Source organism: Sitodiplosis mosellana, unplaced genomic scaffold, assembly GCF_009176505.1.
Source record: "Sitodiplosis mosellana isolate CC-2019 unplaced genomic scaffold, AAFC_SMos_1.0 Smas_scaffold_1, whole genome shotgun sequence".
NCBI lineage: Eukaryota > Metazoa > Arthropoda > Insecta > Diptera > Cecidomyiidae > Sitodiplosis > Sitodiplosis mosellana.
In genome coordinates, this window is record NW_022595244.1 from 22,753,747 (window position 1) to 22,781,021 (window position 27,275).

At 37.3% G+C, this 27,275-nt stretch overlaps 1 protein-coding gene across 15 annotated transcripts in view; it reads left to right on the forward strand.

The window, feature by feature from the left end:
- Window positions 1-27,275, forward strand: part of LOC129575984 (tight junction protein ZO-1) — a 41,532-nt gene that overhangs the window by 13,138 nt on the left and 1,119 nt on the right. For 2 of the 15 annotated variants that reach the window (XM_055460280.1, XM_055460291.1), the window contains 13 exons: window positions 264-975; window positions 15,695-15,758; window positions 15,846-15,951; window positions 16,099-18,184; window positions 20,344-20,586; window positions 20,722-21,350; window positions 21,440-21,624; window positions 21,697-21,844; window positions 22,473-22,671; window positions 22,848-23,011; window positions 23,085-23,227; window positions 23,362-23,488; window positions 24,864-26,752. In XM_055460280.1, the coding sequence (XP_055316255.1) occupies window positions 264-975; window positions 15,695-15,758; window positions 15,846-15,951; window positions 16,099-18,184; window positions 20,344-20,586; window positions 20,722-21,350; window positions 21,440-21,624; window positions 21,697-21,844; window positions 22,473-22,671; window positions 22,848-23,011; window positions 23,085-23,227; window positions 23,362-23,488; window positions 24,864-26,752 (6,695 nt within the window). Of the gene's footprint in view, window positions 1-263; window positions 976-1,691; window positions 4,377-7,406; window positions 8,095-9,744; window positions 10,306-13,792; window positions 14,672-15,694; window positions 15,759-15,845; window positions 15,952-16,098; window positions 18,185-20,343; window positions 20,587-20,721; window positions 21,351-21,439; window positions 21,625-21,696; window positions 21,845-22,472; window positions 22,672-22,847; window positions 23,012-23,084; window positions 23,228-23,361; window positions 23,489-24,863; window positions 26,753-27,275 lie in introns of those variants that run through there. The other 13 variants (XM_055460347.1, XM_055460329.1, XM_055460338.1 and 10 more) reach the window with 13 other exon arrangements.

The window sequence follows — 27,275 nt, forward strand, 5'->3', positions numbered from 1 at the left end:
TGTCAAACTACAAAAAATCAAAGTAATTGACTTATTTCGGCTCTGATTTTTGGTATAAGTGAAAAAGTTAATATCCATTTTCAACTAGAAAAAAAATCTGTTGTGATTAATGGAAATGAACTGTCATAGACAAAAATTCGTTTTGTACTATGATTAATCATATCGACGCGATCGTCGTTTAAAACACTTCAACGTTTAACTTTGAAAGAAACCTCAAAGCTTTTTTGCTTAATTGGTTTTCTCTTTCGTTTTTTTTTTTTCAGTGGAGGCGTACCGCAGCTACCAGTCGAAACGAATGGTCGAAATGCTCCAGTAACACCGATGCGGAAATCGTCTACGTTAAGTTCAGCGGCATCGCGTACACAATCAAATCAAACAGCTGTTGCATCACCGCTCACATCGGCATTGAACAACAGTCTTAACAATATTTTAAACTATTCGCCGCCACAGTACATTCACAAAAATAATGTGACAAAATCGAATTCATCGATCATTGCTAGCAGCAACACAAATAATAATTTAGCTGAACCAAATAATTTACACTCGACGTCAACGGGAAATGTGAGTGAAACCAAAACGAAATCCAGCTCGACAAGCAGCGATAATGTCAATTCTGGATCAACACACAAGATTTATGGAAGCTCATTGTTATGCTACCAAAATGTTCCGCCACCATCGCCGACCCATTCTCAGACTAATGAAAACACAAAAACCAATGGATCTTCGAGCCAGAAAGTGAGTGATGACAGCAAAACACCAAAAGATAGTAAATCATCGTCGGCTACCACATTGGCTACGTTGCTGCCAGGAGATTCAACCACATTGCCCGTGAAAAAGCGCAGCAAACTGCGTCATCGATTGAGCGATGTCGGTAGCTGGGGACTACGGAAGAAAGATCGCGCTCATAAATACCGATCCATGAACATTGAATCGTTGGAAGTGCTCGGTGATCCAGTGGCTGAGGACATATTTTTCGTAAGTACCGCTTTTTTCGTCCATTTTTCAGTTCAAGCAGCTTTCAGTGTATTCAATTTTAGAATGGGCGTATATTTTGATACGATTTATCACTCAACTAATCTCGAAATTATTCAGACTAATAAGCAACATTATGGCAATGTGTTGGGAATTCAAACCGAATTTCTATCACAGAGTATATGATTTGAATACAGTGGCTCAACGGATACAAATTTGGTCGTGATCGTGTCATGATAGGCAGGAACCAGATATCAACCGTAATGACCATACTTACTTGAGCATACTTAATTGCGCAAAATTTTCCGATGCCAGTATAGTGTATGGATGGGCAATATCCATGTCTATACAATTATTTTGTGCTTTCATTCTTCCAGTGTCTCTCTTGCTCTTCCCCGAACACATGCACGCCACACATTCACAAGCTTACTTATCACGACAGATATGCGTTTCTCAACCGTTACCATTTAATAATTTTTGGTGCATTTGAAACGCGAATCGTTTCATTTAGATTCGTTGATTCACAATGAATACAATTGACACGCTGAAATCATATACATATGAACTAATCTAATTGAAGCTGAAAAGGTTTCGTGATAAAATTGAAAAAAAACATATGTGCACGCGCGAAAAATGTGCTATATTCATCAAATCAAAATTGTGTTGTATGGCCAACGCATCTATGGCTGGTAGAAAATTTAAATTAATTTTAATCGTGTGTAGTCGGTTGCAGTGAGTTGAACGGTACGGGAGTTTTGTGTACGCATTTTTCGTTTATTGAATAATATACACGTATATATCCAGTGCGTTTTCATTGGCAACAATAAAAATGCGATGAAAATTGTATAAATTGTGTCGTTCATAAAAAAAAATGACGGGGGGCTTTATTTCATCATCATTTTCCGTATGCGTGATCAATTTCTCAATTAAAAATCTTGCATATTTTGCCCCATTCAATTCGAAAATATTACGCTAACGTGTCGAAAAACCAATTGGTCTACTACCGAATGCACTCAGCCCTTTATTAGCACACTGGCCATGCCACAGCTGGCATTCTGTTTGCATGAAACGATTCGCGCCGCACCAGCACTTTAATAATAACAATTGTGAATTTCTACAGATTCATAGTTCAGTGTGTCGATGGCGAATGTGCTTCTTCACATGCCGAAACCGACTCGGTTTAACGTTAGCAAAAAAAAAAGTGCATTCGTTTGTAGATTTTCTATCGGATTACTATCGGCGGTAAAAACAGAAAAATGTAATGAATTAGCAGAAAAATAACGTAAAATCGAAAACCGACAAATGAATTTCCAAGTTACTCAGGCTACGATATACTCGATTCGTGTGTACACAAACTAAAATGAAAGTGAGAGAAGAGTACGAATGAATTACACATGGAATAGGAACGAACAACAGAAAAAAAAAATATACAAAACAGTTCAAATACAAGTTGGATAGTAAACACGCACTTGCGGTGCTTCGACTCGGTCATCAATTGTGTCTTGCGTATATGTTATTGTTGCCGTTTCGATACATATATTTCGAAGCAATGCTGCTTCCACCAAAATTTATCGTAGAAATTTATTCAGTACGCCAGAAGTGGGCCCGAAATAACGAAGCATATTGCGTTTTTGTCTAAGGGTTGAAACACCACACTTTCATAGTATCAACTTTTATATCTCGTCACTTCTCTCAGTTTCATTTTCATCCCTCGAACAGTGTGTGACAGACGTAATTTCACAGAAAAAAAGTTAATCCGTTAGAGAAAAAAAAGGTCGCTGAGTGTCATTCGGTTGAGTTGTTAGTGCAAAGTTTATGGAAAGGTCATTTCCGCCAAATGTGAACATATAAATATTGAATTAGACGATTAAAAAAACAGCAACATCAGATTGGAATGAGATTTCACAGTTGGAATTTCATGAATAAATAATTCAAAAAATAAATTAAAAATGGATTGAATGTGCATTCAATTGAATTAAGCAAAACAACGATACGAAATGAACGAGAATTCAATGCATTGAATCAAATGTTAAATTTTCCATTGACTACGAACAAATATATTAAATTACAATTTTCGGCATTTAAAGAGACGAAAAAATTCGGTTGATTTGAGTGAATAGCGTCTAGATCTAAATCGACAAAACGTGTTCGAAACATATTTTCATCGTAGCCATTTCTATATTTTGATGACTTCGCAGAATTATGATAAAACACGAACGAATAAATGATTTGCGTTGGTTTCGGGTCGATGATGTATAGATGAATCACTTGTATAATAATGCATTTTATGCGTATTCTAGTGTTATGTGAGTGATAAAACGCCCCCTTTTTCGGTTAACCAAAAAAAAAAACGAAGAAGAATAGTAGACAAAATTCGAGGGGACACATTCCTTGTATTTGCGCCGTTGTATTTGAATTGTGTTCGTGGTGTCCGTGCATTCGTCGCATCAACAATGAAACTACCGACGTTTAGTTTGAACATTTTCAAGAAACCAACGAAAAAGAAGCGCATTATCACAACATTTGGTAAGCGTTGCTCATCGGCGTCTTCGTCAACACGCAAAAGTCGACGACCGTCATCGAGCCGAAAGACGACGCGTAAACGCAGCATCACTTATTATGCCCCATCGAAATCGAAATTTTATCCAACCGAACATTTTCCATCGTTGCAACGAACTGCTCGGCAAGCCGCCTCCGTAGCGACTACACCACTGTCTGTTCGACCACATCCGTCTGACGAACAATCGCACACCGTCTCCACTGACGCTGATGCAAAGCTCAACAACTACTTATCGCCGATCGGAACATTTCGATCGTACCACGCAAAGCAAACGTATTTGTGTGATAATGATTATGGCGACATCATTTTACACCAACCGCCAGCTTGGTATATGCAATCAAAACCACATCAAAACGGCTACCAAACTGAAACCATCGCCAATGATTTACGCGCCTCAAATAACATTCAGAGCAAACTTAATGCAAATGCTCCGATTGATTCGAATGGAAATGTGATGTACGATGACAATTGCCTGAATAGTACGTACGGTTGTGCAATGTATCCAAAAGAATTTATGCAAGGTGTGCCGCCGATGCTTCATACCATGCCACTCAATGATTCGAATATTAAATACAACACCACCAGCAGTGAGTTGCATCGACAATCGCAGCATAATTTATTGCCATCGAACGTGACAACGGCGTACAATAACACGGCTTTTAGTTCGGCAAACAACGGCAGCACTAGAAATACCAAATGCTTACCAAATAATATCAATAATTTTTGCGCTGCATACCAAACGACTGCGAACCAATTATCAAGCAATTCACATTATTTGAGTTCGCCCATTTACAACACCGCGATGCCGTTTAAGAAGAAATCCGATCGGCATCGTCGTGGCAAGGTAAGATCTAAGAATAAACGTATATATTGAACGGAGGAAATTATGTGCGATTTCGACCCAATTTTTAAATTAAATTCCAAGAATTCAAATGCTTCTTCAACAACAAAAATGAAAATTGTGTCATCCACGCTGACCAAACGAGAAGAAGAAAATATGTATATCAATTTGTACTTTGATTTTTAGCCGCAAACATTCTAATCAGTTGCGAGAGTTGTGACGAAACGAAAGCAAATTTCACTCGGCATGAAATCACACAAAGATATTGTGCCCGGCCACCGATCGGTCGGTGTATGTGCGTATAGAACGATATATGTAAAAAAAACGAGTTTTCAGTGCAATTTACTAGTTTATTTATTACACTGTATAGCATCGTCATGTTTTTCTTATTTTCCCTTGTTCATCCGTTCCACGTAAATAGATTTTTCTTTCTGTAATGAATTTATTCGATTTTAATGAATTTTCAAATCAACCTTTTGATTTGTTTGCATGGAAACTTAAAACAGAAGAGGTGGCAACAAACGATGTGTGCAGCATTAAATGCTTGCGCTTCGTCTGTTTTAAAGAGAAGAAAGACGAGGAAAAAATGATAAAGTGATTTAAACTCTCACCGTGTACATACGAAGCATAAAGGCGTCCAACTGTTGCATCTATTTCACACAATTGAACGATAAAAGAAAGAGAATGAAATTGTTTGGCTCCTTTTTTCTCATTCAGCCTGTTTTTTATACACACATACTTCACCAAGACAATGACGAAAAATCGGAATATGTGAAAGAAATGGAATGAAATAAAAGTCCGTGCAAAGTGTTGCGACTGTGTGTGACGGTGCGGGCTGAACTGGACTGAAGGTTGAAATAACAATAACATATTTGTATTGTGTTTCATTTTTATATATATGCATTATAGTTATTTTGAGCCATGATGCAGAGGTATGCACGTACATTCCATTGCAATGACAGTTTCAGACTGGCTAAAGCGATAATGTGAATCATGTTGCTTTCAAAAGAACACCTAGACACGTACAAACAACAAACAGAACGCAATACAATGGCATTTTCTGCATCAAAGAGGTTTCATGGAAGGCACAAACACAATCTTTAGTTTTGTTCTTTCACTATTTAGTTTGTTGGGAACCCACTCAAAAACTATGTTGAACGGTCGAAGAAGACGATCACTTTTTGAATTAAACGAAAGCGCAGTTAATCGTTGGGATTTATAATCTTCAGTTGCAGCAGCCGCAGCAGCAACAAAACCATCAGCATCGGTAGTTTACCTTTAACTCCTTTCAAATATATCCAAACCAAGGAATTCCATCTCAATGTTAAGCCCATTCTTCATGCTGGCACATTGTTGATATTTTCACGATGTGGGTTGCGTGTAAAATTTACACGGTAAATATTGGATTCTCGTTTGGCGATAAAATATCTGCAACACAACGTTGTTCCGTCGAATAAACAAACAAAAAGAAACTGCAACTGTAACTTACTGCATGAAATTCCAGGCTGATGAATCATTATAATAATCAGAGGAGATGCGTTCGAAAAAAAATCACTCGTGATAAATCAGCCACTGTCGAATTGGCTGGTTTAAATTTGATGCATTTTTTTTCTCCGTTGTGGCCCGCGGTCGATTTGGCCCCAATTATTTTCTCTACATCTGTTCGCGCTACCAGCTGATTTCGTTGCAACATTCAGTTATAGCGATTCGAACCAAATATAATTCAATTCTGCACGAATATACTTTTGACCTAACATATTCAGTCAACCGCAAATATTTCCGCTAGTTTTAATACTTGTCTGTCAAAGTCTATCGTCATTTGAATATATGCTGGTTATTATTTTACACCGAAATAGACACGATTTGTGAGTAGAATTCGGTGTCTGTGAGCTATATACACATTTGGAATTGGGCCTGAGCATTTAAGCCCGTTAAATAAGCGCGAATTTTTTCTACCCATTCAGCAAGTTATTTAATTGGATTATGTTTTGCCAATTCGACTTCAAATGTGTCTCCAGTACCGAATTTTTTTTCATGTTCGAATACCAGTTTGACTAGTCTCTTTCTTTTTTCTCTTTCTTTCTTTTTTTTTGCTTGAGCAAACAATTATTTGTGCTGCCCAGCCCGGCGCGGTCACATGTATATATTACTTCGTATATATACAAATATCGATGCGATTGGAATAATAAATTCGATCATCAAGTGGCTTGTCGACATTTTTCGGAGAAAATTCGTTTCTATTTAAATACAAACGAACGATCGATCGAATGAACAAACGGAATATTATCTCACTTTGAATATGTGAAACGTAGAAATAATCATTCGTTGAAGCAAGCAGTCAATTGCAGGTATAATGTAATAAAGTGTTACGAAATTTCTGAATAAATATTTACCGATGTACGAAGTGTTCGACTTGAGAACTGAATGGTTGCAATTCGAAATAGAAAAGAGATAGGCAGGCATAGAGGCAAGTAGAAACTGTTTAAAGAATTCCTCTGCTTGCAATTAGTGTGCTTGAATCACTGCATAATGCGAACGATAAAATATTTTGCAATGAATAAACAACACACATTCGCATAGTCCTTAATGTCTTAAGTCGTGCAGATATGCGCTAACCCAACGAACGAACGAACGATCGAAGCGATAGTTATGGTCTTCGAGGCATCCTCTCTCTCTCTCTCTCTCTGCGTTTTAGCAAAATGAAAGTCAAAGCAACCAAAGAGGAGAAGAAGAAGAGGGAAAAACAGAAAAAACCGAACGGCAAAATGCAAAAACCGAACCTACCTACCAATAAACAATATTCATGTATATATTCATGCGAAGGAGATAGATAAGTCAAAAGCAAAAACGTACATGACTAACATACTTACGTGTAACATATAAATACGTACGGTTAGCCTACATGTATATGTGCTACGTGCACATACACAGACAGAGAGAGAGAGAGGGAGAGGGAGAGAGAGAGAGAGCGAAAGAGTGAAAGAGAGAACAAGAGAGGGAACAATGAGTGTATAGGAAGAGAGAGAATCGAATAGGCATCGATGCTGTTGCTGCTGCTGCTGCTGCTGCTGCTGCTGGAAGAAGAAAATTGTACGGGCAAAAGAAGTAACGAAAGACTTGTTTCGATGGCTAAATGTTGTTTTTGTGAGTTTTTGATTTTTTGCCTACGTCTTTTTTCTTCTTGTTGAGTTCGCTTGGTTCCCTCGTTTGTCCGGCATCCATTTTAGTTTGTGTTGTGCATCGTGATTGAATAGACTCAATCCGCATAGCGCGGGTCTTTCTTTCGTTTACACACTCGCATTCTTGGCTTAACATTCAGTTCATTTTTTTCTTCCGAATTCATTCCGTTGTCTGTTGATCGGTTGAATCCATGATTTAGTGATTTTGTGCGTGGATCTTGGATGATTTTCATCGTGCAATGATGTTAAAAACGTGTTTATATCCAGCGATATAGTAGAAGAAAAAAAAAAACAAAAAAAAACACCAAAATTAATTAAGGAGTATTGAGCCAACATCGAAAACAGTTTGTAAAGAGAGTTGAAATGGTGTGTGTTTTAAGTTTATTTTTGAAAATATTTCGTATAGTGATGTCTAAATCAAAGACGAAATTGACTAAATGGCAGTAATTGAATGCAACTAAAAAGAAATGAAATTGAGAACATAATTTTCGATTGTACGACTACAATTATATGTGTGAAATTTCGTTCTCCTTCTTTGCTGTGTATGTACAAAAATTGAGAATGGCAAAATAACGAGAGAGAGAAAAACCGATCGAACCGAACAAAAATCGAAGAAAACAAATATCAAAAGCACAGAAAGAAGTCTTGAACAGCAGAGACTTGAAAAGAGAACGAAAAGAGCAAACAAAAAAGAGAAAAAAAAAACGTATTACCGGTTTTTGGTTCGCATTTTTTGGTGTCTTTTCGATACTTGGATGTGTTTTTTTTTTTATCTCGGTTTCTGTGTTTTTAGTCCCTTTTTCTGCCTTCTTGCCTTCAACGGTTCATGAATGTGTGTATGTGTGTGCGGGATTTTTTCTTCATCTACTATGTTCCATGCAGGCGCAAAAAAGCATTCAATGCGCTCGTGTTTGTGCTGTGATTTTGGCTTTGCATGCACAGGGTTATTTTAGTCAAAGTTTTGGCCTTTGTTTGTGCCAATCATCGGATACATTCACAGAAAACTTCATGAAATTTATCCAGCGCCTCCTTCGAACGGAATGTTTCTTCTGTTCTAACCGAAATGAAAGCACACAAAGAAAACCAAAACAGGAAGATTAATTTGAATATTGAAGTCGAGTGCAGAGAAGATATTCCGAAATATGCATTGCGATTAGTGCAATGCTCTCATGGCTTTTGACGTACAAAGAAACGAACATGAATGGAATTCATTTACTTTCTTTTTCTTCACATTCACAGATCATTTTGTTATTTTTGTGCCTTGCTTCGGTTCCCAGGTCGTTTGGATAGAATCGTTGTTTGGAATCATTTTGTTAACGCAGGAGATTACTTTGGCATGTCTACCTAATCGACATGACATGTTCATTTTTATTATTGTTATTATTGGTTAACACGTATTGGGTGCAAGAATAAGCAGTATTTTTTCGTACAGACAAGGCAATATCGAATCGGTTCCGTATCGTTCCCTCTTGTTTACGACAAACATGGTAACGATTCGATTATATTTCCCTTCTATCGGCTCTGTCTGTGTACGTTCTGCCGACCGACCTATTTCACGTTTATCGCCCGTGCACTCGGTAACAACGTCGGCCAAAAATGCAATTTTTTCGCAATCGGCAATTGTGCGCTCGGTTGTTCCTCTAGGGCTTTTCTGTGTTATATTCACATCTCGTTTTATCAGTTCGTTTCCATCCAAGTACACACACAACACACGCCTTCGTGTTCGGTATGCATTTGTTTCTGAAGCAAACACAAAACTGGCTAATGAAACTATGTGAAACCTAAGCGGCCATGTAATCGTATGCCCTGCTGTTCATATGCCATCGTCGTCTATATATGCACTTCACACAATCACCAGCATATGAACGGTCTTACAGCGCGACCGGACTCTTACGTTGTGTACTATGACCAGTACTCGCCTTCATATATCGTTTTTAGCAATATCACACACAAATACCGTGTCATGCTTGAATAAACGTCTAAATGTATGCAACGATCCTTCAACGACAAGGAAACCACAAAACTCAATTTATTCGCTGCTGCCAGCACATTTTCCATTCGGCTTCACTTTTCGGCAATTTTTTTGCTTTTCGCTTTCGAATCGGTTGCAATGCAATAAATTGTCTCGACCGTCCAGACACACACACACACATACTCTAAGCAAATAATTCCCTAAATGTTTACCAAATTAGATGGAAAAATTCTATGCACAAAAAAAGACTTAATCACCAGTTGCCAGTCCATAAAAGGAAAAAATAAATTAGTCGCTTCGTCGGCTCACATAATAAACTAAAACCAACAACCATTTCGCCTTTGTGTATTTTGCAGTGCATGGGTTCCGTGTTGACAAATGTTGTGCTATATTTGTAATGGGTTAACAATGTAAAACACTCGGTTGATGGCTTACAACTATAAAAATCACCACATTTTCCCGTTGTCGTTGTCAACATGTGTGAACAATTAACATTTTGAACAGACATAGTTATTAATTTTGCATTTAGCAAATGATTAGTGTACAGTGTAATTCGTCTACGAAGAGAAGAAAAAAAATTATATGCAAAATATAGAAAAAATGTTGTAAACAACATCAAAACATCGTGAATTTTTTACATTTAAAAAATAACAATAATTGAAAACAAAAGTTTGTGAATGGAATTACGAAAAACCAGAGGAATACCACCAACATGGATTCATTAAGTTCGCCAACAAATGGAATACACTTACCAAATAACCGCTATCGAAATGACACACAGGTATAGAGAATTTTGATGGAAAAAAATAATATTGTGAAATACCGTTCCCATTAATGAATCAGCTTCTTTAAAATTCAAGACTTGGATTTTTTTAGTTTACGAAGAGAAAAAAACCAAATTCCGAAATCAATAGCTTTCGACCAATTTCCATCGATTTCGAAAATATAAAAATCTTAAGTCATATACATATTTTACATCTGGAAGATTAATTTAATTTGATTTGATTATGTGGCCGCCAAACGGGTGATCGATTTACTTGAAAATGTACGAGATTGTAATATCGGGACCGTTTTGTGTTGGAAAGTGAGAAAATTAAAATATCCCACATGTGAAATGCGTTGGATTGCCTTGTGAAATCTCACAATTTTTTTTTATCTCATCGCGTAGACGAAGACTTAATTTCTTGAATGTAATGGAGTTTTGAAGGAGATATGCATTAGTCGGTTAGTTGTTAAGTATGCATAAACACGAAGAGATCGATGAACTCGATAAACATTACAAGTATGAGTCCATTGGCTGTCGTTAACATGTCATTTGGCAAGGCACATGCATAATAAATGGTGAGATCACATTCAACGCCAACTATTACGGGCTTGAGCTGCTCGAGAGAAAAACTCATTTTTCACAGGATTTCTTTTTTTTATATTAACGGTTGAAATCCACCATTTAGTGCGCCCTAAAATCTCTTGATTTCTTTATGATAGGCTCTGATTGAGCTCGTAAAATGCAATAAACATTGGCGATGTGACACGATAACATCTATGTTATCACAATCTTAAGCTGCAGAGAGAAAACGACTTATTATGGCAATTTCACCTCGGACACGTGTTTACATTTTGAACACGACAAACCTCAATACACTTCTTGAGCACATAGTATGTATGCTGGAATATTGAACATTGAACAGCAGAAAAAGAGAAATCAACGAACATTGAACACTTGCTTGCATGGCAAATATTGAAAATAAAACCAACTCTCAAACTGGTGCCATTAACTTTCTATCGCTTTGGCTGTGGCTGTGGTTGTGGCCTTATAACTCGTTTAAATGCACGTTACGAAAGTTACACCATCGCGAATGGATTGCATCCGACATGCCATATGATAAATACATATATTGCATTACGCTCGCGCGCTCAGGAAATTATATTCCAACAAAAGAGCCATTTAGAAAACAGCACAATCAGATGCAGCGTACGAAAAAAAGATTTGTGATTTTATCCAGCACAAAGCGAATGTCACCTTTTTGTTGGATATAATGAGGAAAAGTTTTGCGGTAATATATTTTATTAGAATCATAAAAATACCATCTGAATCGTTTGAACATTTCAAACTGGTTCCGTTTCGAGAGACACTCGGCCAAAATGAATATTCAACGTAGAAAAATCCCGATAAGAACTGATAGAAATGGGTAATTTGTCATAATTCGTCTGTTTTTGCTGAGAATATTGATGATTTATGCTCACTCACGACATGCAGATATATTTAGTAACGGTTTTTGTTGTCTCTTGTTTTTGTAAAATTCGTTTGATGTATGTCAACAAAGTGTCATCTTACCGAGTCTGGGTAAAGTGGCAAGCGAGCGAGCGTGCGCGTGTGCTTATGAAGAGCAAATAGCACGACAAAACCATGGAATACATTCCATAACGTTCTATTTCACTGACTTGGTAAACTTTCAAATTTCGAAAGAAAACGATATGCAAACACCTCTTACTGGTGTAGGGCTTCGTTTTATGCATGTTTAAACGAAGACATTGTCGCATAAATATGTTTTTTTTTCCTTATCGCCATGATCGGGAAGTTATCACGCTGGCAAATCATTTAAAATTTTAATTATAATTAACGCCTCGTGAAAGCAAGTCTATATTGAATTTCCGTTATTCATTCCAAGTACTAGCGTTCATTGCAAGCGCATAAATCGTAATTAATATTCGTCGTTTTCTATAAAATATTCAGTAAAACAGTAAAGAAAAAACACTGTGATGTGTTCGCTGCGTTGAGCAATGACGCTGTTGATGGGCGTATTGTATATTGAATAAATGAATTCACTTATTTTACGAAAGTTGATAGCTTATAAATGTGGGTTAGACGCATTTTTCGGTAGTATTTGTGTTTAACCGAAAATCAGTCATCAAATCCGAAAATGGTGATAATTTGACGACACATAAAATGTATCATAAAAATATGATTTAAAAGGCAAAATAATTATGTCTTCGGTGTTTTTTCGTTCGGTTAATTTATTCTGTATGAGAATTGTTTATTATTCCTCAACCTTTTGAGTGTTCCGTTATAAAAGCTATGCTATGGCTTTGATTGCCATTCTAAATTCAGTTATGAATTTTCTGAATGAAATCCATTGAAGAGACTTGAAGTTGAAAAACGTTTGGCTGTCACTCTTCCACATGTAGTAGAAACGAAATTTTGTATGTTTTTCCTCACTCCATGTAGAAATGTTATCATTATGGTGTGTGGGTGCATAGCACAAAATGAACACTCCATTGTATGATCTATTCAGTTTTGACGCACAAACCAGACCAAATATGATACATTTCAATTAAATGTAAATTGGCTTGGAGTTGAAACGCATGCACCCAGCAATATCAACAAAACATAATTTCGCTGCTGTCAACAGACTGTTTTATGTATCAAAACAAATAAAGTATTGTCTGATCCATTAGCACTCCACTCTCAATAAGATCAGAAAAATGTGATAAGTAATAAAGAAGATTGCGCTAAGGCGATGTTAGCAAAGAATGTTGAATCGAAATATGTTGCAATTCTTCATCTCATCCGACAATTCAAATGTGTAACACACGCACAAAGATGAATCCAATTCATTGAATTTCCATGCATATGGAAATATATAGTATGTTAATGCTCAATTTCATCCCACAAAAGTGTCAATTGAATTGTGTAAGTAGAGTCATGAAAACGACATTTACGGCTGATGTGAAAATTGAGAGAAAAAAAATAATCACCTCACAAAACTGATTATTTAACAGCGCAAAATTGTTGAAATTGATACGCACCATCAACCGAAACGCACGTATTCGCTAATGTTCATTTGCGGATGCCCAAAAATTCCTCTCATTTTCTTTCTCTCTCTCTCTCTCTCTCTCTCTCTCTCTCTCCCCCTCGTATAAGTGTATATTTTTCAGCGTTTTATTTCACATTTTTCTTCATCATCGGAGATGAGTGTGTTCCAGTGTTGTTTTTTCCCTTCTCTCTTCGTCTTTCGTCATTTTCATGTTTTGTCTGTTTGGCAATATTCTTGTTCTTTTCGATGCAGCTACACATTTTATCACACATTCCCTGTCGTGCGACGATTTGAGATGTGTACGTGTGTATATGCGTGCTTGTATATATCACCACAAAGCAAAGCAGATGAGACGAACCGTTCTGAGACGTTTTCATATATAGACGTGTCATCTCACGTGCATATGTGTTATTTTGTGTTCGCACTGAAGCTATTCTACGATCTTGGATCGCTTCACAAGCATTCAGTATGTTAACGCTATCGGCGCGGTAACAATTTATGTAGCGCAGTGCGTGATATTTCAATCGCAAATTCTAAAAAAAAACGAAGGAAGAAAAATGAACGTTATCAACATCATTTCACTTTCGCACAAGTACTTATCGGTGGAATTGTGTTTCTTTAAATAGAAAATCGGTGCAATGAAAGTGAATTAATATTGAAAGGATTCCGGCATTCAAAAACATGTCCGTGCCTGTTTTGCTTGATGAAACTATAAATGCTAATGGTGCAATCCATTTATGCGGTTAAACAAGTTTTTTTGAGTCAATAAAATAAACAAAGTAATAATTTTTTCGGATCTTTTTGAGCGCGTGTCTTTTCAATTCAAATAATAAAACTACGTTTTTTTCGGGGCCACAACTGTTTTATGGATTACTTAAACATTTGAATGTCGTGTCTTACCTTAGAATCTATGGCCCGTATAGAATTTCGTTGAATTCTTAAACGCACACATTGAACATAAATAAGAAGGAAAAAATCTGTGATTTATTATGTCAAAACAACTGTTTCTTGTTTAAGAAATATCATCGGTTGATATTCTCCTTCAGTGAATAAAGTGATTAAAGACACAAAAAGACTGAGAGAGATAGTACGAAAGACATTTAAGTTCACAACCTAGAAGCATCATAATTCGTAATCATAAAGTGTTCAAAAACTGGAATCTAACAAATGATTATCGCAATTAAGTTTAGATCAAAGTAGCTAATTTGCTGTACAAAAAAATGGATGCGACTCCTGAATCGCTTTGAAAAAAATATTTGTTCTTATGTGTTGATAGAACTCATTAGCTGACTGAAAATGCGAATTTATAAGTCAATACCCAATAATTTATTGGTAAGAGGCTAATAAGTGGGTGCTTTTGTTAAATAAATATCAAATATTTTGTTGCCAGCTTCGAAACCTCCTAAATATAAAATCTCTTCACTCTTTAATCCAAATGGCATTTGAACTTGAACAATTTGTCTAGATCGAGAGAAGAAAAAACAAATGTTTCCGGAATGACAAAAACATTTTATGCCACTTAGTCTAAACTGATTTTATGACAGAAAAAGTATCATTTTTAAAATATATAATGAGCTCATAGATCGGTTTGCACACACTCAACCAGAAACCGGCTTCGAATCCGATTTCTATTACAAAAACATCGAATAATGGAATTATACGCGGTGTGTTTTTCAATTTGGTCAATAACAAGCGTTGAATCAGTTCTGGGATAATTGAGGGAAAATGATTTTTTTCAATGAATCAATAAATTTATAAACAATCGCTTATTTTAATCAAACCGTTATGTGGATTGATTTTCAGTGAAATTCGAGAAGTGAAATTAAAACACTTAATCAAAAGCGGATTTTCTCTTGTGTTAAGCCAGTGACGATTCGAAATATTTGGTATTTTCCGTGACATTTCCCAAAAATATTATCACAAAACATTTTTGTGTGTAACATGTTGAAAATATTCATTTTCTGCCTATTATTCTACCAGTTATTTCCATTCCAATGGCTTAACTCTTCGCTTCTTTTCTGAATCGAAACAACGATTATCTACCATTTAAAGGCGTGTGATTAAATTTGAACGACAGGTCAGGGCGAGAGACGTTACATATTATCCATAAGAATAAAAAACATAAATTGAAGAGAGAGAAAAAAATGATTGGGATCAAAACCGGTTAGGAAATGGTTTTGATGTTTGTTACAAATAAATTGTAACAATTTTATTGAAATCAAAGAGAAAATTTATTAAAAAACGATCTAAAACTGAATACAACTTTGTTTCAAGCTGCGCCAGAGAGAAAAAATGTCCAATTGAATATATTTCATCATAATCAAATTCACAACTGTTTTATTTGTCTTCTTTCAGGGTGATCGAACATCTTGGGAATATCACACTGTGTCTGTGACTCGTGTAACCGGCTATGGATTTGGTATGTAGCCAAAAGAAAACGGCCGCACATAAATAGGCAAATTTTCTATAATTAGGTTTATCATTTCATTTCAAATATTTGATTTAGGCATTGCTGTATCTGGTGGACGTGATAATGTTAATTTTTTAACCGGCGATCCAGCCATAGCCGTTAGCGATGTTCTGAAAGGTGGACCAGCTGAAGAAAAATTGCTGTGAGTTTTACATTTTATCATCTTCTTTAAATCTTTTTAGTCCTAAATTCTTGTTTCGATTTAAAACAGAAAAAAAATGTCCATTAATTAATTGCATCATTAATAAGTCATTAATCAATGAATGATCATGCATTTTCGTGTTCACAGAGAAAACGATCGTATCATATCAGTGAATGGAGTGTCTTTGGAGAATGTTGACTATGCAACGGCTGTACAGGTGCTGCGTGACAGCGGCAATACCGTAACATTGGTCATAAAACGTCGAGTGACGAATTTGGGTTTGCTAACGAATGCGACGACCGGACCGTCGTTAAATAGCAGCACAACACATAATCACCAACACTCAAACAGTTTGGTGAGTTCAACTGGTCTCAGCGGCAATATTGGCAATAATAGTTCGAGTCAAGCCATCAAATTGGTGTTGACCAAACCAAATAAAAAGGAAGATTTTGGCATTGTGCTGGGATGTCGACTGTTTGTTAAGGAAATTTCGACAAAAGCCCGTGATCAACTTGTCGCCAATGGATACACATTGCAAGAAGGTGACATTGTAACTCGAATCCACAATACAAATACGAATGATGCAATGAGTTTGAAGGAAGCGCGCAAAATCATCGACAGTTGCAAAGAACGATTGAATTTAGTGGTTTTGCGTGATTTGAATGCTCCGACTGTTGCGCCAAACAACAGCATAAACAACAACTCTACATACTCTCATGCAGCCCAAGTGTCAAGCTGCAGTAATCCAGAAGAAACGTTTTACAATGGAAACACAAGTGGTTATTCAACACAGAATCTGTATGTTCAACCACCAACCAGACCAGCTGTTGCCTCACCGCTGTCAACCAATTCCAATGCATCGCCCGATGACAAAAATAACTTGACACCGCGTGGTCGCTCACGTGGTCCAATCGTCGATGGGCCAATGATGCAATTGGACAAACCAAACTCACCGCAAGTGTTACATTCGCGAAATCGTAGTATTAGCGGTGATAATACATCGGAAGATTTCTACAGTTCACGGCGTCAACTGTACCAAGAAGATCCATTGCAACGAACAAAACAACCGAGTGAGCCTCGATTCATTTCATTCCAAAAAGAAGGCAGCGTTGGTATTCGACTGACCGGTGGCAATGAGGCAGGTATATTTGTGACAGCCGTGCAACCGGGTAGCGCTGCATCGATGCAAGGTCTCACGCCAGGCGATAAAATTCTCAAAGTTAACGATATGGATATGGCTGGTGTGACACGCGAAGAAGCCGTTCTATTTTTGCTCAGTTTGCAAGAGCAAATCGATTTGATAGTGCAACACTGCAAAGAAGAATACGATAATGTGGTGTCGAACCAACGGGGCGATTCGTTCCACATTAAAACACATTTCCATTGTGATACACCGGCTAAAGGAGAAATGGCATTCAAGGCGGGCGATGTGTTCCGTGTGGTTGATACGCTACACAATGGCGTTGTTGGGTCATGGCAAGTGTTGCGCATTGGTCGTGGCCACCAAGAGATGCAACGCGGTGTCATTCCAAATAAGTCACGAGCTGAAGAACTGGCAACGGCTCAGTTCAATGCATCAAAGAAAGAAATGAATGCTAGTGAATCGAGAACTAGTTTCTTCCGACGACGGCGATCGTCGTCACATCGTCGATCAAAGTCATTGTCACGCGAGAATTGGGACGATGTTGTCTTCTCGGATTCGATATCCAAATTCCCAGCATATGAAGAACGCGTCGTGTTGAAACATCCAGGTTTCGTGCGGCCAGTCGTTCTATTCGGTCCAGTTAGCGATATCGCACGCGAACGATTGATCAAAGATTTCCCCGATAAGTTCACAGCACCGCTGCAATCGGACGATAAATCGTCATCGGGCAAAAGTGGAATAATTCGATTGTCAAACATTCGAGATATTATGGACCGTGGCAAACACGCTCTGCTCGATATCACTCCAAATGCCGTTGATCGTTTGAATTATGCACAATTCTATCCGATTGTCATTTTCTTGAAGGCCGACACGAAACACACAATCAAACAACTGCGCCAAGGACTACCGAAATCGGCTCACAAGAGCTCCAAGAAGTTATTTGAACAATGTCAAAAACTCGATCGCATTTGGTCACATGTATTTAGCAATACCATTGCTTTAACGGATGCTGACACCTGGTACCGCAAACTACGAGACAGTATCGATCAAATGCAATCTGGAGCAGTGTGGATGTCGAGTGAAAACAAGGTAATGATTTTGTTTTGCATTTTTTTCCATTTCACGAATAAATCCCACTTTAATAATGGATGGTCGGTTGAATTACACAATTAATCTATATCAGTCATGGAAGAAAGTGGTGCTTTCGATGGTGTAGGTTTTGAATGCATTTAAATGTTCAATTCATGGTATTAAATGTTGTCAAAGGTAATAACGACTTGGTAATAGGTGAACAAATAACAAAAACATTTAATTCGGCTATCAGAATTTGATGGACAATTCATTTTGAACCGGGATGGAAAAACATAAATTGGCTTGGGCATTTTGTATCCCACCTTTGTATATACAACACATAAATATATGTTACATGGGTCTTTATTCTCTCTCTTTTCACGACATTCTTCATTGTCGAAATTGTTTTTCAAATCGTTTTCAATTTTGCGATCATTTTCCAAAAACGTGTCTAAATTTTAGATTTGTCAATGAAGATTTGAAATTAAAACGCATTTTTTTGTTTTGTTTTTTTTTTTTCTTCTTTTTTCTCATCAATTGTTCACATTTTCGCAAACCAAAAAACAAAAACATAAAACATTAGCCCAATCAATTCACATCCGATATTTACCTACCCGCAATGATTCCACTGCCAAAATGCAATTGTCGCTCTTGCAAACCCTCACCATATCAAATGCATGCCCATCAAATTTCACTAAATCAATCATGTCGTTATCAATCACGTGCTTTGTCTGCTTCGCCATCGCCACCGCCAATACCGCCTCAACCAAATCATATTCAATACACGCAACAATTGCCTTCATTTGATGCTCCACCTCCACCGCCGCGATGCTATCAATTGGTTCCGATTCGGGACAAAGGCCCAATCTCTGCACAACCAACGCGATTGTATTCATTTGGTAATGTGCCATTAGAACGAACCTCATTGAATCAAAACAATTATGAAAATGTTCAAGAATTACGGAAACAACCGTTTGTGGTGAAAGATCCACGCCGAAAACCATACTATTACAATGAATTGAGCCAGAGTTTGGATACGAATGAACCAATTGAACATTTGGCAATGGCACAAAATGCTCACCAGTTAAATTCGACCAATCAGCCTGAATCAGTTGAACGTGTTTCGTCAAATGACGAAATCATTCGAAACGCTAGTCGCATGTCAAATGTTTATGGATCCGGTGGAAGTTTGGATCATATCTTTTGAAGTGTTGCATTTGTTCACGTTTGAATATCGTTTTGGTATCGCCTACTTAACAACATATTATTTTTTTCATTCGACATTTTACACAGAGCTAAACGTTTAATTATGTACAGAAATGTTTAAAGTGACGTGAGAAAAAAAAGAATTCACGGAAAATTTATAACTATATGAAGTCATCTTCAATTTAAGGTTTAAATAAGAATTGTTGAAATATACTTTTTATGACATTAAAAAAGTAATTATTTCTGATTGCTTAGTCGTGCAGCACGACTCGTGCTAAGGAGACATTGGCGAAATTGTAATTCGTTTGTTTGTATAAAATTAAAATGATGATGATATAGCGATAAATTTTCCGCGAAACATGTTTTTTGTCGTATTTCAAGTAGCTGATAATGAAAATGGCAAATAATTATACTTATTCACAATTCTTAGTTTGTGCTTAAAAGAAGGAAATAAAAGAATCCGTTCGATAATCTGCGATAGATTGTGCCATCTTAATTCTCAGCTGCTCAAATTAATAAAATTTACTTAATATAGAAATTAATATACCAATTCGTTAATCTTTAGAATATGTTAACCAGAGTGTGTTTGTTTTTTTCTTCTTTATTTTCATGCGTATCTGTACCGCTTGTGAAATCATCAAAATCAACACAAAAAAATCTTACTAATTTTCGATCAATATAAACGCATTTCATCTCAAAACCAAAAAAAAAAAAAACAAAAATCATTGTAATCAACAAAACCGGGTGATTTATACACTAAAACAATTATTTTCGAAAAAAAAATTCTGGTATCACCTTTATGCATACTACTGTTTATATTTCCTTCCTGAAAACAAAACAAAACCCTGCACGCTTGCGTGGCGCTGTATTTAAACTGCTCACTATCATAAAACATTCGAAATGAAAAAAAACCCAATTGCCTTCCTCCATTCCTATCATCATTCGAAAAACGAAAACCTATCCCGAAATAGCCTCTTGAGTCCTTGTCCGATGATTTCCTATTCCCAATGAACACATCTCGCTTGTCATATGCATCGAGCCCAGAGTCAGATATTGAAATGAGCTCGGGCCCAACCAATTCCCTGTCAATGGGCAATTTACCGCAATTGGTGAAGGCTAGCTCTGATCCATCGATCGCCACTAATCAGGAAAACTTGGAACGCGACGTTGAGCTGAATAACTTGGGTGATGGATTGATGCCACCTCCGTACACGGTAAGATTCATCTATGCTTTTGTTTTGGATTTTCACTATGCATGCTTAGCCAACGAGACATACTTTTCACGGCTTTTACTGCAGACGCATTGTGCTTGGCCTTTTTCCTAAAATAATTTTGACATTTTCTTACAGAATCCATACGATCACAATTTGCGTCGTTCGACGATCGACAATAAGTTCAATTTCAGCGGAACCGAAGAGTTAACAACGGAAGCAGTCGCAACACATGATAATGCTTTGCTGGCAAACAGTCGCGAATCGACACTTTTGATGGGTAATGCACCAGATCTACCGCCTCGGATTGATCGAGCATCTAAACCACCAAGCAATATGACACCATCATCAACACTCTTGATCACCGCTAGCGCCAGAAATTCAATGGGTTTGAACTCAAGCTCCAGCCGAAATGGTACTTATGGACGATCGGCACATGAACAACTCTTTGGCGATACAAATTCACCGTTGACAACCACATTAGCTGATGTAGCACCGGTTTATGAAGATGAATATAGCACACGAATCAACGCACCGACTGACAAACGTGGCAGCTTAAATGCTAGCTCACTCGATCGCAAACAGGGCAACCAATTATTGGATAAGAGCCATCGATCGTCATCGAATTCAACCACACCAGCAAATGGAAAAACAAATGGATCGTCGTATGACAGTGTCTCGAGTTATGATTCATGCAATGTTGCCATGCAAAATCTTCGATTGGGACCAAATGCTCCTGATGACTTGAAATCTGTGCCAACTGTTGCGTAAGTTTACGACACATTTTCCTTTATTCATTTGTAAATTGGTTTTAGCTTTAGCCTATTGAGATTTATTTGAACGACTCCAATTCCAGAACTCGAAACGTATTGCCATTATCAAACGAGACACCGGTAACTTCTCCACGCCATAGCATTCATCATTCTGATTCAATGAATAGTCGATCACCGCATGACCACACGAGAAATCTGTCAACAACCAACGATCTTAACAAACAAAACAGCCCGGCACGGCAACTTTACAGCGATACACGAAACTTGGGTATGTCTCCAGTGAAATTCGTAAAGTAAATGTATCGTTTACATAAACAAGAATCTTTCAATGGTTTTATAGGTGCCGATCCACGATCGTTGTCAGCCGAAAGACGGCCTGGAAATATTCCATTGCCGCATAGACCGATGAATCTTGGCCTCGATATGGCACCACCAAGGAAATTGCCACAACCGTTGCTCGAAACAAAAACCGATTACGGCAAATACAGGTAAACTGATCGTATACATGCTCAATGGGAAATCCCAGAACTGTTAAGAATCAACTGAAATATCGACATTGGCAATTTGTCACCAATAAATTTGGTAGAAAATCTCTTCCATCTGCTATGCCTAATTCTTTTTCTTTCATTCTGAATCAATTTCGTAATCTTCTCGTATCAATTGAATACCACACTCTAATGTGGTTTGTAATTAGAAAACCATTCACATGTTCAAATCATTCTATTCATTGAACGAAAAAAGACAGTGCAAAACACTTGTGCGGAAGGAAGATTGGTTGCAGATGTTACCGAAGATCGAACCTCGGATAACTTTGTGTCGCCGACATGCACCCATGTATATCTCACTGCAAGTCAAACCGAGCATAAATCGCAAACAATACATTAAATCCTCACAATATGACACACTCGTTTAACTGCCCTCTTTTAATAATTTGAAATTCTGGGAGTTAGTTTCGTAATGATTTTCCCCCGCAAAAAATAACTTAAATCCTTCAATCGATTTATTCTTTTTATTTCAATTTTATTTATCATTATTTTACGTTATTTCGATGCCCTTGTTTTTTTGTTCACACACTAAACCCAACAACACTCGCACCATTCAAACACATCGCCACAGCCGGAATCACTCAATATCGCAGGCTGACTATGATCGAACACCAAAATCGCCATTACAACACCACCACTCGTCGGCGCAGAATGGAAATATGCCATTCAAACCGGTGCCACCGCCGAAACCGAAAAACTATCGTCCAATGATTCCAAGCAATGGAAACGCAACTAACGGAAATATGCCACCAAATCAATGGGACGCAACGGTTCGTATTATTTTCTATTTTCAAATTTTCAAGGGAACATTTCAACAGTACCTACTTTTTTAAGTTCTTTCTACACTGTATTGATTTCAACACTGTATTCAATTGTTCTCAATGCATTAAAGCAGTCATCTTCACATTTTTTTAAAATTAAATTATGTTCTTTTTACTCATTTCAGGAGGGCTCACGTAATCAGAATGGATACTATTATCCCCCAACCCAATCTCATTACCATCAACAATCGCAACAGCCACATTTGCCCCAGCCTCCAATGCAACCAAATCATGGACCACCAATTCATGCATATAACCATAGCTCATATCCATATGGCAGTATGTCAAGGTAATTTTTATTGAAACAATCATTCTGAACATTCATTTCAACTGATGAACCATTTGTCTATACTTTGCTACAGTGCAAACGGAAACGGTCACTATGCCAGTCAACCAATGCAACAACCACAATCACCTTACATGGGTGTTAATAATTTGCCAGGCAGCGGATACAATAAAGGACAATATAACGCTGGCCACATGCAGCGTGCACCAATTTATGATGGTATAATTTTTCAAAATAGGAATTTCCTAGAAAATGACAATGAAAAACGAAAATTATTAAAAGATTAGAAAAATAAAGAATAAGAAGTTTGTAGCAGATTGGTTTCACATTTTCTTTTCGTCTTTCGATCGCAGGAAATATGCAACCGCCATCACATCAATCACTGGATTTGGCTGGAAGTCGTGAGCAGCGAGGTTCAGCATTCGAATTGTACAGAAAACCTCAGCTGGGAAATATGCCAATGCACCATCACAATGTTCGGTAAGCACTCCCGATTCATATCAAAAACAAAATTGGTTTCATAATCATATTGGTAATTTTATTCTCAAACGGAGCGTTTAAGGAGCATTCTCAAACGTTGACGAACGTCGATTGGAAATCTAATACCCAATATTAATACAATTTTGCAACGCAGCAATAAGAACTTCATTTCCTTGCATGCTTTAAATTAATCCTTAAAAATTGAATTGAATTTGGTCATTTCTGAGCGGAAAAGAGGAAATAAGCGCTAACTAACTTATATTCACAGTCGTTTTTCCATTTTATCGAATAATTCGGATGCTCTTGCGCACAACACTCATTTAGTTTGCTTATTCTTCTCTACTAACCAATAAACACGTTGAAACATTCGTTATTCATAGATGAGTTCGAAGAATTTTGAAGCGATTTGTATGACTTTGTGATAAAAGTTTGCATATCATTTGGAATTCAAGCATAGGAGATTTAACACTTTTTTTTAAAGAGTACCAGGTGGAGGCTTTTAATACATATTAACACTGTTACACATTTGAAAAGGTTAAGAAAGCCAATAAGAAAGAGATGTAAGGAGAATCATCACAACATTTTTGAGCTGGTTTAAGTTTCAATCATAGCCATTTGCGAGTATTAAAGCATATAACAGTATTCCATCAAGATCAATTTTCCAACAATATTCAAAATTTCAAATAAAAAAACTAATTTCATAATAATCAACATAAAACATTGCTTTGGTAAAGCATTGAATGCTGTTATATGAACAAAGGTAGTCGAAAGTAGTTTCAACAAAAGTATTCTGGCTCCCGTCCATTCCAATGGTGGTGTCAAACTCCAAGAGTTGTAAATATGAATAAGAATGCTTTGATTGGGGAGTTTAATTTTAGATCTAATTTTACTCTAACTTTGGTGGTTGTGGATGTTGAATTGCAATGAATGAGTGTGCGTGTGCTTGATCAACAATGAATTAAATCTTTTCAATAATTTTCACAAACAGTTTTCCATCTCAATCAAAAAAAGAAGATAGTTCACTTTGATTCCGCATTTTCCATATCTCGGTAAAAAAAAACACAATCTCATCGAAATGTCCAAATGTTCAATTGGTCATTAATTCATATTTCCCAAAGAAACTTCATTTAAAATTGAATCAACAATTTTTTTTAATGCAAATTCTTCTTTGCCAGCACCAACCAGATAAATAGAAACTTTTTGCACGTATTCACACTTCACTTTAATCCAGACCCAAATGCTGACTACTTAAAATAGGTTTTTTTTTTTCAATAAATGAATTGCAATATCTGTCTGAAAAATTCAATATTCAAATTCTAAAAAAAACAACAACACAAATTCTAAATTGAATCAAAAAAACACATTTCCAAAATAGTGAATGGCAGCACGAGCAGCAGCAACCTTATCCGCCGCAACAGTATCAATATCCGTATGGCCGGTATCCGATGGAAGATGGCTACGGCCCACCAAAATTGCCACCGAAATCATTCAAAAAGAAATACATTAAGGCACCATTGGCAGCGATCAAAAATGCTCTGCTGAAATCAAAGAAGCAGCTACAGCGTCAGGGTAGCATGAGTGAGCGTGATAGTAGCCCGAAAATGGGATCAGGTTTGAGACGTCAACACTCAATGATCGAACAAAGAACGTCTGGTAGATGGAGAACACCATCTGAATTTGAATATCAACAACAGCAACCGTATTATGATCAGAGACAACGTGCCTATGACGATCAGTATTACGATGAACGTAGAAGTTATATGAATCATTCACAGTTGTATGGTGACGATTATGAAAATAAGCAGGGAAATTATTACGAACAGGAAAATTTGTACGCCAATCGAGCATTGATTGAATTCGAAAGAAAAGCGTCGGAAAATCGAATGCCATATTCAACCAATACTGGAACACGGATTGTGCGTCGTCACAGTATGGCTGACCGAACATCACGTGCCAATGCACGTTATCCGGTACAACGGCCAGGTCAACCGTCATTAGATTCACCGGATGATCGAATTGAACGCGAAGAGATTTATCAAACTCGCAGTGGTGCGTTCATGATGCAGCAGACGAACCTACCGTCAAATAATCGAGGTCAGCCGATGAACGCAGCGGTACGTATGCAGCAACAGACGCGTGACGATGATGCAATCTATCAACATCGTCGTGAAATGCATTTGGATCATTTGTATCAAAGCAAACGTGAAATGCAACAACGCATTCACCAAGGTCGGGTTGAAGTCGAACGAACCGCCCACTCTGAATCGCCCTCATCATCGTCCACGGCAACAACACCAGTCCATTCAGATCATATGTCGTCTCCATCTAGAGATGTGATTTATCAAAGCCGACGCGAACTGAAGGAGAAGGGCTTTAAGACCAGAACACAATTACGAGATCGAATTTATCAGTCACGGCAAGAGGCTATGGAATCAATGGCTGAACCGGTCTATTCAAAACGGGTCGAAATTCAACGACATCAAGAACCAATCATTTATGAGGGCAGGGAAAGTGAGCACATGGATCGAACTCCCGAAGAAATCGATCGATCTGTTCAATCGCTGCCACAAAATAATTCCATGAACGTAACACCAAAAGATCCGCACATTCAACGCGTTGCAAATGCGTTAATTGCACCAATGATTGCAAATCAAAATAGCTGCAATTCAAGTGGATTAGATGATGACGACACGGTGAACAGTTCAAATCAGTCCAGTTTACAGAAAACTGTCATATCTCCCGAATCGATGCAATCGGAAGAGAAAACCATTCAAGATGATTCGAAACCGACCGAGAAAGATGTTGAAAGTCAACCAGCGAAACCGTTCGTTCCACGTGCCGACCCAACTCACATTTCGAATGTGATGAGACGAGTCGCACCCATGGCAAAAGATCCTCAAGCGTCAACTAGTGACGGCGTATCATCACACGAAAATGTTTTAGCTAGTCGAACATCGATTGAAACACAGTACACATCATCTCAAATCAGTCTACCGACTGGTCCACCAGTAGCACAGAGCACACCGTATGCCAGTGCCGTAGTATTGGAAAATGACACATTTTATCCACCGATTCGTGAACAATCCACCACGCACGGCATTTTCGACGAAAACGGTGGCACACTTTGTGATGACGTTTGGAATGTGTCGATCGATATACCAAAGGGCGCCATTCCACCAGGCGTTAAACAAGAAATCTATTTCACAGTCACTGATCCACGAATGAGCCAATCTGTCGGTGGACCTCCGCTTGACATGGAAAATGGTTGGTGTTTACATTCAATTACGTAGTTTCCTATTTTAACTTCTTTTTTTTTATCTTATTTGATGACCTTTGTTGTTTGTTTTTGTTCGTAAAAACTGTTTTTGATTTTTGCCTGCTTTCTGTTTGTGTACAAATGCTATGTTTGCACATATGTCACGTGAAAAAATTATTCACAATATTGGAAAATGCACTTCTAGCCAAAGAGCCATCCACGAATTTCACCATTCATCGTTGTACAAATTTTCGATTGTTATTTTGATGGCTTGCGTCATTTGTCTTTTTATATAACCTTTTCAGTTGTGCTTGGGTGTGATTTTGATTATAATTGAGTGTTTGAAAGTGATTGGTAGTTTTATTGTTGGTTTTTATTTCATTTTTGCATGCCTCTATGGATCGGAATTTTCTTGGAGCTTGGTTTATTATTATTTTTCTTTCAACTGTTTGCATGTCATTTTATTTTTTGAAATTTATAAGTAATGGGCATTTTTCGCGTTTATTCCTTTTTTTTACATACGTATACTTT